At 49.0% G+C, this 17,385-nt stretch overlaps 7 protein-coding genes across 7 annotated transcripts; 5 read left to right on the top strand and 2 right to left on the bottom strand.

Moving 5' to 3' along the window:
• Positions 1-14: 14 nt before the first annotated feature.
• On the top strand, positions 15-1,900 carry F5B22DRAFT_640404 (FAD-binding domain-containing protein; the record flags this gene model as incomplete). The annotated part of the gene is made up of 7 exons (XM_047977844.1): positions 15-161; positions 199-457; positions 684-706; positions 752-897; positions 1,188-1,353; positions 1,409-1,438; positions 1,475-1,900. 7 exons carry the CDS (start codon positions 15-17, stop codon positions 1,898-1,900), a joined length of 1,197 nt encoding a protein of 398 aa, XP_047824994.1.
• A 1,952-nt stretch (positions 1,901-3,852) lies between these two features.
• Positions 3,853-4,425, top strand: F5B22DRAFT_640403 (uncharacterized protein; the record flags this gene model as incomplete). The annotated part of the gene is made up of 1 exon (XM_047977843.1): positions 3,853-4,425. The coding sequence occupies one exon, from the start codon at positions 3,853-3,855 to the stop codon at positions 4,423-4,425; it is 573 nt and encodes a 190-aa protein (XP_047824993.1).
• A 1,370-nt stretch (positions 4,426-5,795) lies between these two features.
• Positions 5,796-7,456, top strand: F5B22DRAFT_652410 (uncharacterized protein; the record flags this gene model as incomplete). The annotated part of the gene is made up of 2 exons (XM_047979599.1): positions 5,796-7,067; positions 7,142-7,456. The coding sequence occupies 2 exons, from the start codon at positions 5,796-5,798 to the stop codon at positions 7,454-7,456; spliced, it is 1,587 nt and encodes a 528-aa protein (XP_047824992.1).
• Positions 7,457-7,620: 164 nt separating this feature from the next.
• F5B22DRAFT_574188 (GroES-like protein) lies at positions 7,621-9,194 on the bottom strand. The gene is made up of 4 exons (XM_047973193.1): positions 8,717-9,194; positions 8,515-8,607; positions 7,763-8,463; positions 7,621-7,694 (listed from the first exon to the last, which is right to left on the bottom strand). The coding sequence occupies exons 1-3, from the start codon at positions 9,084-9,086 to the stop codon at positions 7,853-7,855; spliced, it is 1,074 nt and encodes a 357-aa protein (XP_047824991.1). The 5' UTR covers positions 9,087-9,194; the 3' UTR covers positions 7,621-7,694; positions 7,763-7,852.
• A 1,222-nt stretch (positions 9,195-10,416) lies between these two features.
• On the top strand, positions 10,417-11,514 carry F5B22DRAFT_640400 (Phox homologous domain-containing protein; the record flags this gene model as incomplete). The annotated part of the gene is made up of 1 exon (XM_047977842.1): positions 10,417-11,514. The coding sequence occupies one exon, from the start codon at positions 10,417-10,419 to the stop codon at positions 11,512-11,514; it is 1,098 nt and encodes a 365-aa protein (XP_047824990.1).
• A 1,182-nt stretch (positions 11,515-12,696) lies between these two features.
• On the top strand, positions 12,697-14,926 carry F5B22DRAFT_630587 (uncharacterized protein). The gene has a single exon (XM_047976559.1). The coding sequence runs from the start codon at positions 13,257-13,259 to the stop codon at positions 14,700-14,702; it is 1,446 nt and encodes a 481-aa protein (XP_047824989.1). The 5' UTR covers positions 12,697-13,256; the 3' UTR covers positions 14,703-14,926.
• F5B22DRAFT_630584 (uncharacterized protein) lies at positions 14,927-17,329 on the bottom strand. The gene has a single exon (XM_047976558.1). The coding sequence runs from the start codon at positions 17,234-17,236 to the stop codon at positions 15,020-15,022; it is 2,217 nt and encodes a 738-aa protein (XP_047824988.1). The 5' UTR covers positions 17,237-17,329; the 3' UTR covers positions 14,927-15,019.
• Positions 17,330-17,385: the final 56 nt, after the last annotated feature.

Genomic DNA, 17,385 nt, shown 5'->3' with positions numbered 1-17,385 from the left:
AAGTATACAGTCCAATGGAAGACTCAGGCGAAGCTCAACCGTTAGGGGACCTGGCTGACATCCTTGGTGACGCAGTCATTCTGCCAGGCAGTGAAGAGTACCAACAAGCCAATGAATCATACTTTAGCGCCTCTGAGAATGAGCTTAGACCCTGGTGCATTGTGCAGCCTCACGATGTGGCAGAGGTGCAGCACTTAGTCAATCCTCTCGGGAGCTTGTAGAGTTGCCATCCGAGGCGCCGGCCACACTCCGTTTGCTGAAAACGCCAATATTGATGGTGGTGTAACAATTGATATGAGGCGACTCAAGGGGGTCACTCTGAGTGAAGATAAATCCATTGTGAAGATAGGGGTTGGGGAAACTTGGAGTGCTGTATATGCTGAGCTGGAGAAGCATGGCCTGACTACACCTGGCGGACGAGTTGGAAGGATATGGGTTGCGGGTTTTGTGCTGGGAGGTAAATTAACGTGGACCTCAGAATATTTCATATCTTTCGTTAAATTTATGCGAACCTAAGGTCGGAATAATACATGCTAACCTCATCTAAGGGGGACTGTCAATATTCTCTACATGCACTGGGTTGCGTGTGATTCAGTCACCGAATTCGAGGTTGTACTGGCCTCTGGAGAGGTCGTTCATGCAAATGGTCAAGAGAACCCGGACCTCTTCTCGGCGCTTTAAAGGCGGCCTCAACAACTTTGGCACCGTCAAGTCATTCAAAATGAAAACGATGAATTCTAACACAACCTAGGGCCGCATTACATATTACGCGTCTAGTACTTTCTCGCAGCTAGTTGAGAAAGCTTGTGACTTCGTTGAGAATGAGTCGGACTTGGATACTTATATCATGTGTAGCGTAGGCTACGGGTTTAAACAACAAGCTGTGAGCTGCGTCATGTATCATCAAAGTTGGCAATTAGTACATACTAATAGTATGATTAGTATGCATTAGTATTGCCAATAACTTCACAACCATAACATATATAAAAGCATATTGAATATCATTTTCAAGCCCTTTTCTTAAAGATTCTAACAGTTATCTTTTTATATTTTTATTATAAGTATTAGCTTAATAATCAGCATTAGTATTAAAGAGCTTTAAGCTGATTATCTATATATAACTATATCTATTATAGTTATGAAGTTATTCTAAAAGAAAGAAAATGCAAAAATACTATTAGTACAAGATTTGCCAACCCTGTGTATCACACAAAGGTAAAGGAAAATCATCTCTCGCTCCAGCTCTTCACACGCATTGAACCCCAGATTCAGCAGATGTGTAGCATGCGGATGGCGACTCAGCGTGAATTTAGTGAGGGGTTGTCTAAGTTCTCAACTGATGGAATGCGGCTGGTAGTCATCATTGTCTTCCCAGCTTTCATCGCTAACGTTGCATTATTTTAGCCAGTATTGGACAACCATAACGATTCGCGCGAAAGTATCTCTGATGGAATTATTCCACGATAAATGGTAGGAAACTCTATTCCAAATCAAAGATGCAGAAGGATTCATTTTCTCTTTTGGATTTGATCCCTTAACAAAAGCCCTACTGGAGAATTATGAAAACGCTGGAGGCAATGCTGCCGCAATCCGGCCCTCAGACGGCCCTTTATTCGTGCTACTTATTAACCCAATCTGGGCATTGCCGGAAGATGATGGGGGTATATTCAAAGCGGTGGGCGAACTCGTGACTGAGTTAAAACGTCTGGCAAGAGAAAGGGGGCTCTTACACCGTTATGTGTTCACGAACTATGGCCACTGTGGCGATCGTGCTCTGTCAGGATATAGCGAAGAAAGCGTAAAGAAGCTTGTGGCGACAAGTAAGAGGGTTGATCCTCTGGGGATAATTCAGCCGGGGGTTTCTGGCGGCTTCAAGCTTCCACCTGCAAGAGGTAGTTAGGAGGCACCTACATGTCGCAGCTATATTATCCGAATCTTGAAACCCATGTCAAAGGTACAGTATTTTAATTTTTGCATTCACACTTTATAAAGCAGCAATAACCTAACAGCAATAATCAAACAGCAATAATCAGACAGCAATAATCAAGCAGCAATAATCAAGCAGCAATAATCAAGCGATATCCACGCTCAGTTTCTCGGAAGTAAGTTGAGTGTGTATAATCCAGTCCTCAGGTGCCATGCATGGTTTCATGAAGGTCATCCTCATTGGCCAGACGTCAGACTCGGTTAAGCGGCGCAGACTACCAACAAGAAAATCCCTGCTGAATTCCATTCCGATATTTTACCTGCTTTGAGGATTACATGGATGAGATGCTAAGTGGTAATCATGCTTGTATATGGCTGAGTCCTCTGCCCGATAGGCAGGCCATGTTCAGCATTGTCATGGGACTGAGGTATATGCCTAAGAAGTACTTGACACGTCAACAGCTGACAGACCGTACATCATCTCGCATACGTTGACTATGTCTTGTATAACTTGCCTCCACCACGATTCTCACTGGCGAGTCTCCTGATACCACGTTCTTCTCAGTTACGCCCGCGTTTCTCTGTTCCTGCTGTCTCGCCTCACTACATATGGTCGAGAACTGTCACCCAGTAGAACGACCTTGGTCTCGCGTTGTGGTCCCTCTCCATATGTAGGCTTATTCGTCGAACCAGTCAATATAAAAGAGTAAGCAGGGCCTGGCGGAAGACCCGGAACGAAAGTGAGAAATGCATCAGTTCTTTGGGTAAATTAAGACTGTCGCTGCTATCTAACCACTTAACACCTGTTGGCGGCCCTATCTTACAAGCAATTACATCGATTGATGGTATACATTTGTATCTTTCCAGTGCTCAGGTGCTTTGGCCACTCTTTCTCAGACCAAATTGTCCGAGAATGTGATACAAGATAGGGGTATAAGCTTGACACTCAGAAAGTCCTTCTCCAGCAATATATTTGATGCATGATAATACCCCGGGCTTACAGACCCGCTTCTCAGCACGATGATAAAATAGTTGAGTAGTCAGTGATATGTAATTAGATGCGTTTAATATCAGGTTTCAGCTACCAAACTTGTGCCAAGTACTCAACGGCTCAAATAGGGGTATTAATAACCTATAAGTTATAAAAAATAGAGAATTAGTTAAAAATTCATAATATTAATTTTTTAATTAACTAGTTATAATAATTTAAAATTATTAATAGTTAGATATAGTTAGAATTAGTTTAATAGCGGTTTGTAAGCTTAATGTGACGTGAGATTTAGGCTGGTATGGTTTGGCAGGTATTAACCTTAATTTGAACGCCTTGAAAAATTTGCACTATAGCTAATCTTAGTTGATGATGGAGATATTTGACTTTAACTTACGTATGACGAACATGTATTATATCTGAATACTGTACGTATTGCGGAACGGAACTGTACAGCAGGGTAAACGCTTGGGCCCCTATTGATAAAGTTACGTGACCTACAATTAGCAATTCTTACGCGTATCTTTATGTGCGCCTGTACTTTGACTTTGTTCCCTTCTTACTTTCCTTCTTTAGCTTAGAATCTTCGTCCATAGCATCAATGCAGCTATGCCCTGAACCTACGATTGTGACAGTACCTAGCCATCAGCTTTTACATGTCCGAGACATAATTCCAACAGTGTGAATATTCTATACCGTGCCATGATCTGAGACTAAAGGCCATGAGCCCATAGAGCCAGTGAGAGGACACCCATGTTGTCCCTCTCTGGGTGGAATCTGTACGATTAAAGCAACATGTTTTAAGGTATAAATAGCTAGACTCATCTGCCTCTGCAACTTCAGCAACCTTCCACGATCTAGGCTTTATGTGTTCTAAAAAACAGTCTATATACCTATTCCACACTCAAAATCCCAAGAGAGCAATTACCATTTGCAACATGCTTGCCTATCAATACGTACCTACCACGTACGCTGCCACTGAGCCCGAAAAGACTCTTCCAGTCCCGGCCTGGATAAATCCAGACCTGGAACGTCTCTTTATGGTCAGACATGACCCCGGAAACTTCCGCGCGTGGGCCCAATCCCTCGTCGATCTCCCAGCAGGTTCCGTATTCGCGCGTATTAACGGCGTGACGACCGCGGAGCCTGCCTACACCAGCATTCAAATTGCCCCCAATAAACATGTGGAATTCAACTCGGACCTCAAGTTCATCAACCATAGCTGCGACCCTTCTCTTGAATTGGATACTGAGCGCATGGAATTCAGAGTGGCCTCAGGGAAACCCCTTCGGAAGGGTGACGTCCTTAGCTTCTTCTATCCCAGCTCGGAGTGGGATATGATTCAGCCATTCGAGTGCTGGTGCAAGGCTGGGAATGATAAATGCTTTGGCCAGATCGCGGGGGCTAAGAATATGGATCCCATGCGACTGGCTGAATATCATCTGAACGCCCATATAAAGAAACTCCTTTCCGAACTACAAATTCAGGGGAAGCCCACCCCGGAAAAATGACAGATCCCGCCGCTAATTAATCTGGGATCGACTACTGGGGGGGGGGAGGGGTTATGACTTCTCCTCGCGCAGAATGACAGTTGAGGGTAGGGGGTGGAAGACTGTGTGTGTATGGATTTTTTCAACAGTGCAAAAAGCGTATTCAACATCGTTACGCTTGAATCTATTATGGTTTTACATTCTCTATCTCGAAATATGAAGCATAGCCTCAAATCTATTCGCTGCGTAGTTTTGCCCTCATCTTTTATTCTCTGGAGATTCCGAGCATGTCCTAACTAGGTGGGATTTTATCTCACAGGTAATTGAGCGGTGTGCCGAATAGTAATACGATCCCCGGACCTTAGTTTAGCCGCTCCTTAACTCCACCTGAGTATGACATGAATAGCTCGGTGTTAGGCGATAGAAGCACTGTCTTTTGAAGGCCAGCGCAGTGGCGGATATAACTAATGAGGCCGAAAAGTAACAAAGGAGAGGCGAGTCTGCAGAGACTGAGCAAAATGGACAGTCTATGAATAAGTCCACAACACAGATGCTAAATCCTCTACGAATTCGCTACGAAGCTACGAGTTTAAGGGAACTGAAATATCAGGTGCTAGCTATGCTCACTCTACCAATGTAACTTTCGATCTCGCCATAGCTACAGACATTGCGGTCAAAAGTATTCATCATTGACTAGATTGCCTACCTACAGTGTAAGGATTTCAAGGCTTCTAGTCTGCCAGACCGCCATCGGCTCGACCTAAACATAATACTAAGCTTATAGGCCGTTAGTAGACCGCGACCAGCGTATTACCAACTGTATTAAGCTGTCAACAATCAACAGCTTCGGTTAGTTCACGGCTTAACCAGTGAAAGTGTTTCTATTTACACTATGTTACGTTGCCAAGGATGATGAATACTTTTGGCCGCAACCTCCGTACCTAGGTACGTATACCACTGATCTGACACAACCCCTGAACCAGTGGTTTGTGCGACCATCTAGGACGTTCGAACTGAATCTTTCCCATGATGCAAATTTTCACCCCGGGGGCAAAATCAAACTAAACCGGCCACGTACGCTTAGCCAGGGCCCAGGGAGAGTCAGACAGTGGTAAGCTCGGGCATTTTATGCGTTAGGAGAAGATTGCGGCACAAGTGCTTACAAGATTATCCGAAAGAATTACGTCAATTATGAAGGCATAGGTATAGATTACATAGTCTTATGTCTGTTTCGACTCTGTACTATTTAAGAAGTAGATAATTCCCTGTTCGTTGTACGTTGTCAGTCCCACAGCTTCGGTAGCCTTCCTCTCGTCAAAGCCACCGGCTCTCCTTAAATTTACGCTTCTATTATTCTCGACACATCACTGTTCCCTTATCAAGACTTCGACATGTCTGTCATCGATGTGGTTGTTTCACCTGGAGTCGTACCTCCACCAAGCAAGGAAACAGCACTTGATGATAGTCTCTCGAGCACCGAGACTCCAGTGGAAGCTGTGTCTTTGGAAGAAGATAGCACGCAGACCTATGTTTCTCGGCCGCGAGCATATGCTATCATATGTATCCTTTGCTTAGTCACGTTCATAGCTAGCGTGTCGAATGGTTTACTCACTTCGTCAATTCCGACAATTACGCGGGACTTGTCCATACCATCGAGCGGCTCATACTTGCCCCTCTCGGTCTACGGATTGACAAGTGGCGCGTCACTCCTGGTTTCCGGCTCTATAGCAGACGCGATAGGCTCAAGGGTCGTCTTCTTGGTCGGTGCTTTGTTGCAGTCGGCTTTCATGCTTGGCTGTGGCTTGGCTCGAACGAGTATACAGTTGGTTATTTTCCGAGCCCTACAGGGCATTTCGATTGCGCTCTGTCTACCTACGACGACCGATATCCTGTCTAATGCTATTTCACCCGGTCGTCTCCGCAATATAGGATTTGCCTGCACTGGCCTTGGGCAGTCTCTGGGTTATTCAGCCGGCCTGGTACTCGGTGGTATCTTTGCGGATACGATTGGATGGCGAGTGGGTTGGTATATAGCCTCAGGAGCGTCATTTTTGCTCTTCCTGTTAGCCATTTACCGGCTCCCAAGGGGAAATTTCGGGCGGCCTAGAGCCTTGTCCAACCTAGGCACCAAGATTGACTGGGTGGGAGTTATCATTATTTCTGCCGCTCTTGCTCTGCTCGCATATGTTCTGGGCGAACTGTCGGGGTCAACGAGCGCCATACGTGCACCTAAGAACATCGTACTTCTCGCAACCAGCTTAGTCCTGTTTCCTGTCTTCGTCTTTTGGATGCATATTGCTGCCAAACAGAAGCGAGTGGTCCTTATTCCCAACCATCTTTGGAAGCAGCTGTCGTTTGCAAGCATTTGCGTTATGGTGATGCTGTCATACGGGGTTCTGCAAACTATGGAGCTCTTTTGCACGCTGTTCTTTCAAAATCTACAGCAGGTAAATCCCTTGCAGTCGTCCCTTCAATTGCTGCCTGGCCTTGTCGTTGGGTCCATTATCGGACTGTCAACGGGCGCTTTCGTACACCGGCTATCGCCAAAATATATTATTTTTGTGTCGTCATTGCTCTCTTCTGGCGCGTCGGCAATCATGGCCAACGCAAGGCCAGAGTGGCCATACTGGTGGGCATCCTTTCCTGCACAACTTCTACAACCGGTAAGCAATGAACTTTACCAATCTGACTTCTCCATTGGATCCCGGGCAAATACTTATGTTTGAGTGGCACAAAGGCTTCGGCAGACGTGTTATTCTGCGTCGGGGTGATAACAGTAAGCGAAGTGTTTCCCCGCGACATGCAGTCCCTTGCTGGGGCTGTTTTCAACACTGCTGCTCAGCTTGGAACATCCCTTGGCCTAGCGCTTACAAGCTTGCTGTCTGAGAGCGTAATGCACACGGCTGAGTGGCACGGAGATCAGATGTCGGCCGCTTTAGAAAAGGGGTATTCCGCCGCCTTCTGGCTTGCGTTCGGCTTGTTGTTGTTTGTATGTGCTCTTGCCGTGATAGGATTGCGCCGTTTCGGGCGGGTTGGGCTTAAACAAGAGTAATGTTGTACCAAAGGTCGGTGACTGTTCCCATTGCTGCACTTTGTCCGAAATCCAGAAGGAAGCCTGCCCGTGACAGTTAAACTGAGAACGCGACCTACGCAATTGTATGTAATTTCGCCATTGGCTGACCTTCTCCCCCCCAAAAGTGCACGATTCGTGTCGCTGACACCAGACGGGGGCAAATCAGGGAATTTAGTCTGCTCGTCCTGCATGTAGGATGATGGTGACAACGACTGGGCTATTCAAATTCAGTTGTTGAAAACATTTAGTCTAAGCAGATTGCTTACCCGAGGAGGCACGACTTACCGGTATCTAGAGGTATAGAATCATGAAACATGCTGATCAAGTAACGGCAGCGAAGGGTAGACGTTAACCTTTGCTACTTTCCTGATGAATCTAGGGAAGTCGTGCGTCTATAAGAATCTTGACATGTTTCTCCTTCTCCTGGAGCAGTGCTTGAAACCCATCTTCCACCACACGTGTCATAGTAGTCTTACGAGTGATCATATTATCAACATTAATCGAGCCATCCCCAATCGCCCTGATAACGTTTTCAAAGTCATCCCTACTGTAACTACACGAACCCGTGATCGTCTTCTCACCGTGTAGAAGGTCGTTAAATTGAAATGGGACGGCTTCGTCCCATAGCGCCACGTTGACAACTCGACCTCTGGGCCGAGCTGCCTGAATGGCAGACCGGATACTCGAAGCAACGCCAGCGCAGTCCATCGCAATGGCAGGTCCCACCCCGTCACATAGCTCTTTGCACCTGGCGACTACATCCTCCTCCCGGGGATCAAGGGTGACAGTGGCTCCAAACATTTCAGCCAACCTCCTACGTTCTGGGGTGATATCGACCACGATGATGTTCCTCGGTTGGCGAAGCTTGATGCATTTAAGCGCCGCCAAGCCTATGGGCCCTGCACCCATGATCACAACATCGTTGTGGGCGGAAATATTGGCCTGTGAAACAGCATGCCATGCAACCGCGAAAGGCTCGACGAGAGCTGCACATATAATTAACTCGGGTAGGGAACATTACTATTGCACCTACTAACCTCCAATATCAGATGGCACGTTATCTGGGAGTTTAAAGACATATTGGGAATCAACAGTGACGAAATCTGATAGTCCACCGCCCCCTCCCATCACTGGTGATTATTATTAGCCTGCCTTGAGAGAAACGCATGGATCTTAGGGGGAGCTATGAAGTGCTTAAAATGATCTTGTACACTAGGCGAATTAGTAAGAAAGACTCACAGCCGAGAAATCCAAACGAAGTACAGCAGTTCTCAGCACCGCCTCTGCAGGGGATACATTGTTCGCAGCAGAGAGTGGGCTGTACTACGACTCGATCCCCAACGCTCAGTGAGCCGATAGCCTGTGAACCGACTTCCACAACGTCGCCAGAGAACTCGTGGCCAAGGGTCACAGGCCATGTCTCGCCCGTTAGAGGATGCGGCGTTTCTTTGAAGGGAATTGCTGTAGGAGACATGTATGCGTGCACGTCAGATCCGCATATGCCGCACCATGACGGCTTGATCTTGACCTGGTGGGGGCGACACTCGGGCTCTGGGATATCATGTTCGAGACGAACGTCGTATGGGCCGTGGTATCTTAACGCTCTCATGATTGCTGGCAAGTGGGTGAAAATTCTTGGTGGAATGGTGAGAAAGTGAGTAAGGGGGATCTACATAATACTGTTTATTATGTATACGATCATCTCCAGGACTTGCTTCTATGACCTTCAATAGAGTAATACCTATCGTGATAAAAAAGGATGGTTTGGCTGAGAACTACCGGTACACCATTCTGGAAATAGACTAGATCTACTCGGCGGAAAACATTAAGCACCACCGAAAGGCGGGGATACGCAGTGGGTGATGGCGGCGGGTTTTTCGGTTCTGATAAACGAATTGATTGCCAAAGGGTTATTATTGATGTTGTAGAGTAGAAGTTCTACGGTAGTCACTAAAGGAATCCACTGTAAGGGGTAATATAGCCACGCCCACCGTACCCGCCAACAGTTCTCTTGTAATAACCGCATTATTACCATGGATAATAGGAGGAAAAGACAGGCTCCTAGGATGATGTGACACTATGAACTTCTTGCACCGCATCAGATGTGCGGGGATGAGTGAGGGAAAGACACCGGGAACTGTGGGGGAGTGTACGGAAGCGCGATCTGTTGCGGGGCCGGGCGGGAATGTACCCGCAGACGGCTCTACGTACTATAGGTAGGCTGGATTCATCATCGCCCTCCTCGTGTGCGAGAGGGATACGAATCATGGGTCGAATGAGAGGGTCAGTCAGCTACTTGGCGAGTTCATCAACGGGTTCCTGGCACTAGGATGTGACGCGATGTTGGACCACTGATAGCTACTTATGCCCTGTGGACTGTCTAGTATTCTCTTTTGGGTAAAATAGCAACATAGGTATCACGTCCTTGATCTCTGTTTCTCATCTCGATGGCGCGACATCTGCATGATCGAGGACAGAAGAATGATTATGAAGATTCCAGCAAGGTACAAAGATACCTTTACCTCTGCCGGTCGCGTGCTCCTGCATCATGACAGTCCGGGGAAGAGCCGGGTCTTCAGCCCCCACATTTTCAATCGGAACAGGCAGCCAATTAATCTTTAACTTGTCTTTACCTCATTCACCAGGTCAAGTCCCGTGCCTGAGATCGATCGACGCCGTGACCTTAGCCTCATTCTCATTCCACTACGACGACGACGACGACTCTCCTATTTGGCATCAGAGAAGGCATTCCACACACGCAGAACACAGGTATACACGGGCTCACTCTTTTGTCAGTGTGTACACCGACCACAAACCCTTCTCCAACTCGCCATTCCCTTCCCTCCCCTCCCCAGCTTGGGAATCAACAGCCACGACGACGTAGAAAACATCAAACACAACATCCCAGGTGCCTGCGTGTGCACGCTGCTTTCTTCATCATGGCGCCTCCCGCCGAGATCACCATTCCCACGACGTCTCTCTACACGCCTCCCGACGGATCCAAGCCCTACACACTCTACAACATCACCATGAGGCTTCCCCTGCGTACCTACGTCGTCCAGAAGCGATACTCCGAGTTTGCCACTCTGCACAGCGCCCTCACATCCCTCGTCACCGTCCCGCCTCCCGCTCCCCTACCAGCCAAGTCGTGGTTCAAATCCACGCGAAACTCGCCAGAATTGACCGAGGACCGCCGCAGGGGCCTCGAAGCCTACCTCCGCGCCATTGCTGAATCCCCCGACCGCAGGTGGCGCGACACTCCCGCCTGGCGCACCTTCCTCAATCTCCCCAGCCTCAACAGCGCCTCCAACAGTGCCGCGAGCGTAAGGGCTGGCTACGGCATCCCTAACAGAGATGCCGCCAATGTCGCCGCCTCTCAGGACCCCGGCACCTGGCTCGACTTGCACGCAGAGATGAAGAGGGACTTCCAGGAAGCTCGCCGTTGTCTAGCGAGACGAGACGCTGCTACCGAGAACGCTGTCGCCCTCGAGGCAGGATCAGCCGCGAAGAAGGCGCTCGTCAAAGCGGGCGGACTGCTGAACACTTTGCGCGACGGGCTGAAGACCATGGAGGACGCGAAGCGTTTAGGTGATGGCGAGATCCGCCGAAGAAAAGATCTACTCGCTGCGGCACGCGTCGATAGGGAAGACCTGGATAAGCTTAGCTCTACCATCTCCGCCACGGCTAAATCCGCCGCGCGAGGAGGCGTGCCCTCGACGGCGGACAAGGCTGCGCTCATCGGAAACGCGGCGACGAAAGGGCGCGGAAGAGTCCTTGGCGCACCGCTGCCGGAAACCGAACAGACGAGGGAACTGGATAACCAGGGCGTCGCGCAGCTCCAGCGACAGATGATGCAGGAGCAGGATAGCGATGTTGACGCGCTGGCCAAGATCATCAGGCGCCAGCGGGAAATGGCCGAGGCCATTCATGTCGAGGTCGAGGAGCAGACGAGGATGCTTGATGACGTCAATGGACAGGTCGACGTCCTTGCGGGCAAAGTCAAGGTTGCGAAGAACCGCGCCGGCAAGATTTCGTGACTGGAAGCCGTGGCCGGACTTGTTGCGGTGGGCATTCTCGTGTCTTTGAATATGCTCGTTGGCGCTGTTGATACTTTGCGAGGGGTGGTTGATTGGGCTGCTTGGTGTGTTGATTTGTTGCTGCAGGCCGAGTAGTTGAAGTCTCTCTTCATACCTACCTTCCTTGGGTTTGAGGCAGAGGGATGGATTGAAGGGTTTATGCGGAGGGGTTGGATGTATATCATCATCCTCGACTTGAGGCTTGGGCTCCTGGGCGGCAACTGTATCAATTTGTTTACCTGACTCATCTTTACTGCATAGGCAAGCGATGGATTGTTTCTTCATTTTTTTCTACCTCTGGATTATATGCATGGAACAGGACCTCATCCATTTTCCTTTCCCTGGTCGTTATTGCTATTGAAGTCACGCTGGCTGACTGGGCTCCGGTGCGAATGTTCTATAAGTACATGATACCAATAGATTGTTTATCGATTTATATGATTCGCTTGGTTCATATAGCTAGCTATATGAATAGCATTTGATATCCTACGTGTGATTGTGATGAGATGGTTTTGGATGTACGGCGTGTCTGACGGTAATGGAGATATCTAGTGGCTGGATTGGGCGGTGTTGGTCTGTTTGCTATACCTACGATATGATAGCCTCAAATGTACTTGGTGTAGATTAATGCACCGGAATGTGTGCTTCCTGTCTGTGACTACCTAGGTAGGTATCCAAGAAAGCGAGCTGAGAGAATCCAACTCTCAGAAACTCAAAACACCTCTTGAGCCTCGCAGGTTACGGGCCGGGTCTGCATGCCTAGATAGGTAAATCATCCTTGTTCAACTTTTCAGCCATTATAGGTGTTACTATGATAAAGGCACCAGAGGCTCACGTACAGTAGGTACTGCCTCGTCATTTCACGAGATTCCCGGATACTACACATTAAGAGACAATTCGATATTGTAGATTTTAAATTGAATTAAATATGTTTATCATCTCATATAGGGCTCAGTATGTTATGAGAACCTATGGAAATACCTGTCACACGTTTTGGCGAGATTTACCTATGTGATATTTCTTTCTACTGATGTATTAGAGACCAGGGTCTGTCTGCCAAGCTTTGACATCATTGCTACCTACCTGTCTTTTACACCCTTTCTTTATGAATTACCGCATTAATCCAACTACATAAATCTTAAGAGACTTTACGTGAAGCATTTCGGAATCCGGAAAAAATATACCTAGGCAGTAAGACAATCATGTCATAATCAGCTGTTGTTGTATTCGTTGTCAGGGCCCGTGGGGTGCCACCGGAAGGCGGGGAGGGCGGGAGATCTCAGACTTTATGCAGGACACGCAATGCAAAAAAGCGGCGGGGTTTCTTTCGTTTATCGCTATAAACGGAAGCATTGACGTCGTCTCGTTCTCGTCCCTCCATATGCCGGGATATGCTGTTCGCTTGCGATTCAGATTTCTATTCGATTCGTGTCGTGTCGTGTCGTGTCGCTCAGGTGCCAAGTTACATCTGCATTATTTGCTTACTTTGGGTCCCGTCCTTTCTCTGTATTGGAGACCTGGTCCTGGTGGCTGTGCGTGCGCAATTGCTTGCATGGCATAACATACACGTACGTACCGTGTAGCAGCTGGAATCGAATCGTTCGATTCGCATTGAATCTGATTCGGTGGCCTTCGTTGACCTTCGATGAGTCTAATGCGCTTGGACTAGGTAGTGAGCCGCTTGCATTTTCCGAGAATTGAAAATGGTCGTCGAAGATAACCCGTTTGTTCGATTCAAGAACCATATTGATAGCAACATACGGCGTGGTTGGGATGTTCTCGTAGGCTCGGTCTCGCCAACTTTGCCTACTTCATCACCTGTATCATCGCCACAACATACAGGAACGACATCAACGACCGCTACAACTCCGAATTCAGCAACATCTTCATCAATTTCACCGCCACTGAGCTTACAGCCAAAGATGCCTGACTCTTCTTCATCTGCATCGGACCACGCGTCTACCGCCGCCATGTCTGATCATCACCACAATGCTTCCACTGCGCCCACTTCACCAACTTCACCTACTACACCCACCTCCCCTACCTACCCCGCCTCTCCTACTACTCCTACTCCTGATCCTGAAGAAACCACCCCACACGGCGTCCACGACTGGGCCGTCCGCTCCCCTTACTCTCCCTTCAGCCTCCAACACTTACGCCAGCCCACGCCCAACGACGCTCCGCGGGGGTGTGAAGGCACCTTCACCTTCCGCGATGCCTTCGAGGATCTCCTCGTCACGGGCTCCGGCGCGCCGCTATCCATGTCGCGCACGCCGGGGTGGAAGAAATGTCTTTCCTCAAGAGACACCAGAGATAGGACGCGTCTTCGCGTCGGAGGATTCGGAGTAGAGCGCGGGGAGAGAGGTGATAGAGTGGACTCGGTGAATTGGGTGTCGGGTCTAGGAGGCATGGGGCTCTGGGATGCGTATTTCGATGTCAAGAAGAAAGGACGGCCTGTGTATAGGGACGACTGGGAGGAGTTTCGCGAGCGTGGTGCGCCTTCCAGAGTCGTTGTTGACGGGGAAGATGAGAGGGAGAGGAGGATTGGGTTCGGATTCGGATTGGGCTCTGGATTCAGCTTTGGCGAGAGGGATAGGGAGAGACACAGGGCGTGGGAACACTCTTGGAGACGTCGTAGCGAGCAACAACAACAACGTACGGAAGAAGCTGAGTTCGAAGACGAGCTGTACGATGCCTTTCGGGTTTCCTTTGGCGGGAAGGAGGATGGGATGAAAGTAGGATTCACGGCCGCTGTTGATGCGGATGGAAAGAAAGATCTGAAGATTATTACCCCGGGAAGCGAGGATGGGGAGAAAGACAAGGAAGAGACCAAGACCATCGTCTACCCAGACGGAAGCAAACGCGTGCGAACCATCGAGCGCAAAGAAACCGATGGCAAAGAAGAGGTTAAGACCATCGAGTGCGTGTACGACAAACACGGCAATCTCGTCTCGCGGAGCAAAGGACTTGCGAGGACCAGGTCTTGGGAGGGGGATTTACCTGGTGGGAGTGGAAATGCGGGTGCGAGCTTCTCTTACAGCTGGAATAAGACCACTGATGGAGAGGATGGGGATAGGGATGGGGAAGATGCGGAGGGGAGTGAAAGGAAGGATGAGAATGGGAAGAATGGGTGGTTTTGGAAGCGCTGAGTCGGGATGGGCGGACGCACGGACTGATTTTCCCTTCTTGCCTTGGGTTGATAGCGTTTGGTTCTTACTGGTGTTCGGGACTCGTGTGTCATGGTATGGTATGGCAAGATATGTATGGGTGGCTTCATGTGCCATCATCACTTTGCCCTGGGTTTCGGTTTGCGGAAAAGGGATCACCCTCAGAATGAAAGTTCGATGACCAAGTCAATCAATCATGATATCCAATTACAGGTTTCTCTGCATCCATTTGTGAATTTTGCATCGTGCCTTGTAAAGCACATAAGTGATATCTTAAGTATCTGATATACTCTTCCTAACTATGAACGACCTTTCGCCTTCTTCTTCCGCGTCATCCTTTTCCGTGCTATTATTTTCTGTTGCAGTGCTTCTTTGGCGTCGCTGTTCTGACTTGCTGCCTTGACAGTATCGTCAGGTCTGCCTTGATCTCTGCCAAACTTGCCTTTGCCATTCTGTCCCTGCCATTTCCCCCTGGACACTGAGAAGTCTTTACCCTTGGGTAAGAATCTCGAATTATTCCTTTCGTCCTTCTCGCCCGCATGTTCTTGACTATATCCTGACTGATATGCACCAGTCTTGGCTTGCAGCTCCTTGCGTCGAGCCACAACTTGTGCATTTTCAATCGCAAACTCGACAATCAGGTGTTGCGTCTTGCCGTCATCGGTCTTCACAGCGTGTCCGTTTAACCACCGCAGGCCCATGAGCGCCCATCTGTGCGATGTGTATTCGATGAAACCATATCCACGACTCTTACCCGCACCATCCGCTTCAGCCACTTTGGAGCCTTCCTTGTTCTCGAACATGATCTTCGTTTGCTTCACAATACCCTTGCCTTTCTCCTTGCGCCGGCGTTCGGCCTCTTTATCCTCGTCACCACCTCGAGCCTTTTCTTCTTTCGACAGTGGTTCACGATGCCCAGCTTTGACATCGCTTGCGAACCCAACAACAGCCTCGCGCGCTAAGGCTTTGAGTCCCTTCGAATCAAGATTTCGCGGGATATTGCGCACGGCGAGACGAGTCAGACTGATGTGAAGGCTTGGGTTGCTTTGGATGAGTTTCTTCCGCTGGGCGGCACTCTGTTCGCGGATCTTCACTTCGGACGGTGCAAGCATATTGAACATGGGCGAGCCACTTGGAATGGCACCCTCAGACAACAGGTACAGTCGGCGCTTGTCTTGATTTTTGCCTTCCCGGGCAGCGGCACCTGACTCGGTAAGGCGGCTTGCTTCGTCTTTACTCACAGCCTGAGAGATTTGTAACACACGGCCGTCGATAGTGTATTTACCACCCTCGTCAGCTGTTTCGTTTTGCAAGATTGATTTCTTATTGGGTATGGCGGATTGCTGGGGTCGCGGAGCCCCTTTTAAGCAGACTTTGAATTCGTCTTCATTCGCAAAACAAGCGAAACCCGTACCGGCTGGACGATCCGTTGCCTTGTCCCATACCACTCTTGCGTACCTTATTCTGCCAAATTGTTCGAAGTGGGCTTTGAGTTCTGCGTCTGTGGAAGAGAAGGGAAGATTCCGGATGAATATGGTTGTCCGATTATCCGTGGTTTGTGGTTTTGCTTGAGAAACGGGAGCACCGCCTGAAGCAGCATCATCGTCGTCTGATAGGGGCTCATCCTCATCCTCACCCTCTCTGTCTTCGTCTTCATCCGCATCACTGGGTTCATCTTCGAGATTCTCCATATGATTTTTCATGAAATTCCTCAGATCTTCATCTTCTTCCTCCTTCTCCTCGTCATCTTTCTTGTCCTCCTCACTAGTCTTATCATCTTCATCATCCTCTTCATCATTATCCTTGGTCTCCTTCGACTCATTTGGTTTGCTTGTGTCCTTCTTTTCGTGTTTCTGCCACTCATCTTTCGAGACGGCCCAATCTACCGATACAGTTCTTCCGTCAACGACTTTCCCATTGATACCCTCCATAGCTGCCTCGGCGTTTTTCCTTCCGCGCATTGTGACAAATCCAAACCCGGATAGTTTGCCCTTGTGTTGGGGGATATCGGCATACTTGACGAGACCGTAGCTGCGGAACAGCGCAGCCAGCTGATCGGAGTGCTTGATGCTCCATGGCAGGTTCCTTATGATCAGCTTAGGGGCTTTGCGGGCCTCGGCGAGAGCAGCTCGTCTGTCTTCCTTCTTGGCGGCGGCATCATCGGCAGCAGCACCGGCCTGGCGATGTCTACTCTCGGCAATGTCGAGGGATATCGGCCGGCCGTCTACTTTCTGGCCCTGCAGCTGCTCCTTGGCGGATTGGGTATCCTCTCCGTCGGTGAAGGTAACAAAGCCAAATCCGCGGGACAATTTGGTCTGGGGATCGATGACAACAGTAGCGTGTTTGACGGGGAAGTGCTGAGAGAAGAAATCGGTCAATTTCTCTGTGGTCGTGTTAGGAGCTAATCCTCGGACGAAGAGTGACCGGCTGTCGACTCGGGCCTTCTTGGACGGACGGTCGCCAACAGCATCAGATGATGCTGCTGCCTCAGCAGCCAATCGCTTAGCCTTTCCCATGTTGGCGAAGGACAAGAGCTGGCCGTGCTTGATTTAGATTCAGTAGTCAATAGAGCTCGAGGCTGCTTGACGATCAAAAGTACTGGTCGCAACATCAACATTGGAAAAAATAAAGTGGGGTTATACGATAACGGCTCGATCTCACTATC

Source organism: Xylaria bambusicola (assembly GCF_022495145.1).
Source record: "Xylaria bambusicola strain CBS 139988 unplaced genomic scaffold F5B22scaffold_90, whole genome shotgun sequence".
Classification (NCBI taxonomy): domain Eukaryota; kingdom Fungi; phylum Ascomycota; class Sordariomycetes; order Xylariales; family Xylariaceae; genus Xylaria; species Xylaria bambusicola.
The sequence above is the reverse complement of the archived record's forward strand: the minus strand, read 5'-3'. Positions and strand labels throughout refer to the sequence as shown.

Coding starts and splice junctions, on each gene's coding strand:
- F5B22DRAFT_630584 (XM_047976558.1), bottom strand. CDS start 17,236: ATGGGAAAGGCTAAGCGATTGGCTGCTGAGGCAGCAGCATCATCTGAT.
- F5B22DRAFT_630587 (XM_047976559.1), top strand. CDS start 13,257: ATGGTCGTCGAAGATAACCCGTTTGTTCGATTCAAGAACCATATTGAT.
- F5B22DRAFT_574188 (XM_047973193.1), bottom strand. CDS start 9,086: ATGAGAGCGTTAAGATACCACGGCCCATACGACGTTCGTCTCGAACAT. Junction 8,608..8,716: donor TTCGTTTGGATTTCTCGGCT/GTGAGTCTTTCT, acceptor AATAATCACCAG/TGATGGGAGGGGGCGGTGGA. Junction 8,464..8,514: donor CGTGCCATCTGATATTGGAG/GTTAGTAGGTGC, acceptor TTATATGTGCAG/CTCTCGTCGAGCCTTTCGCG.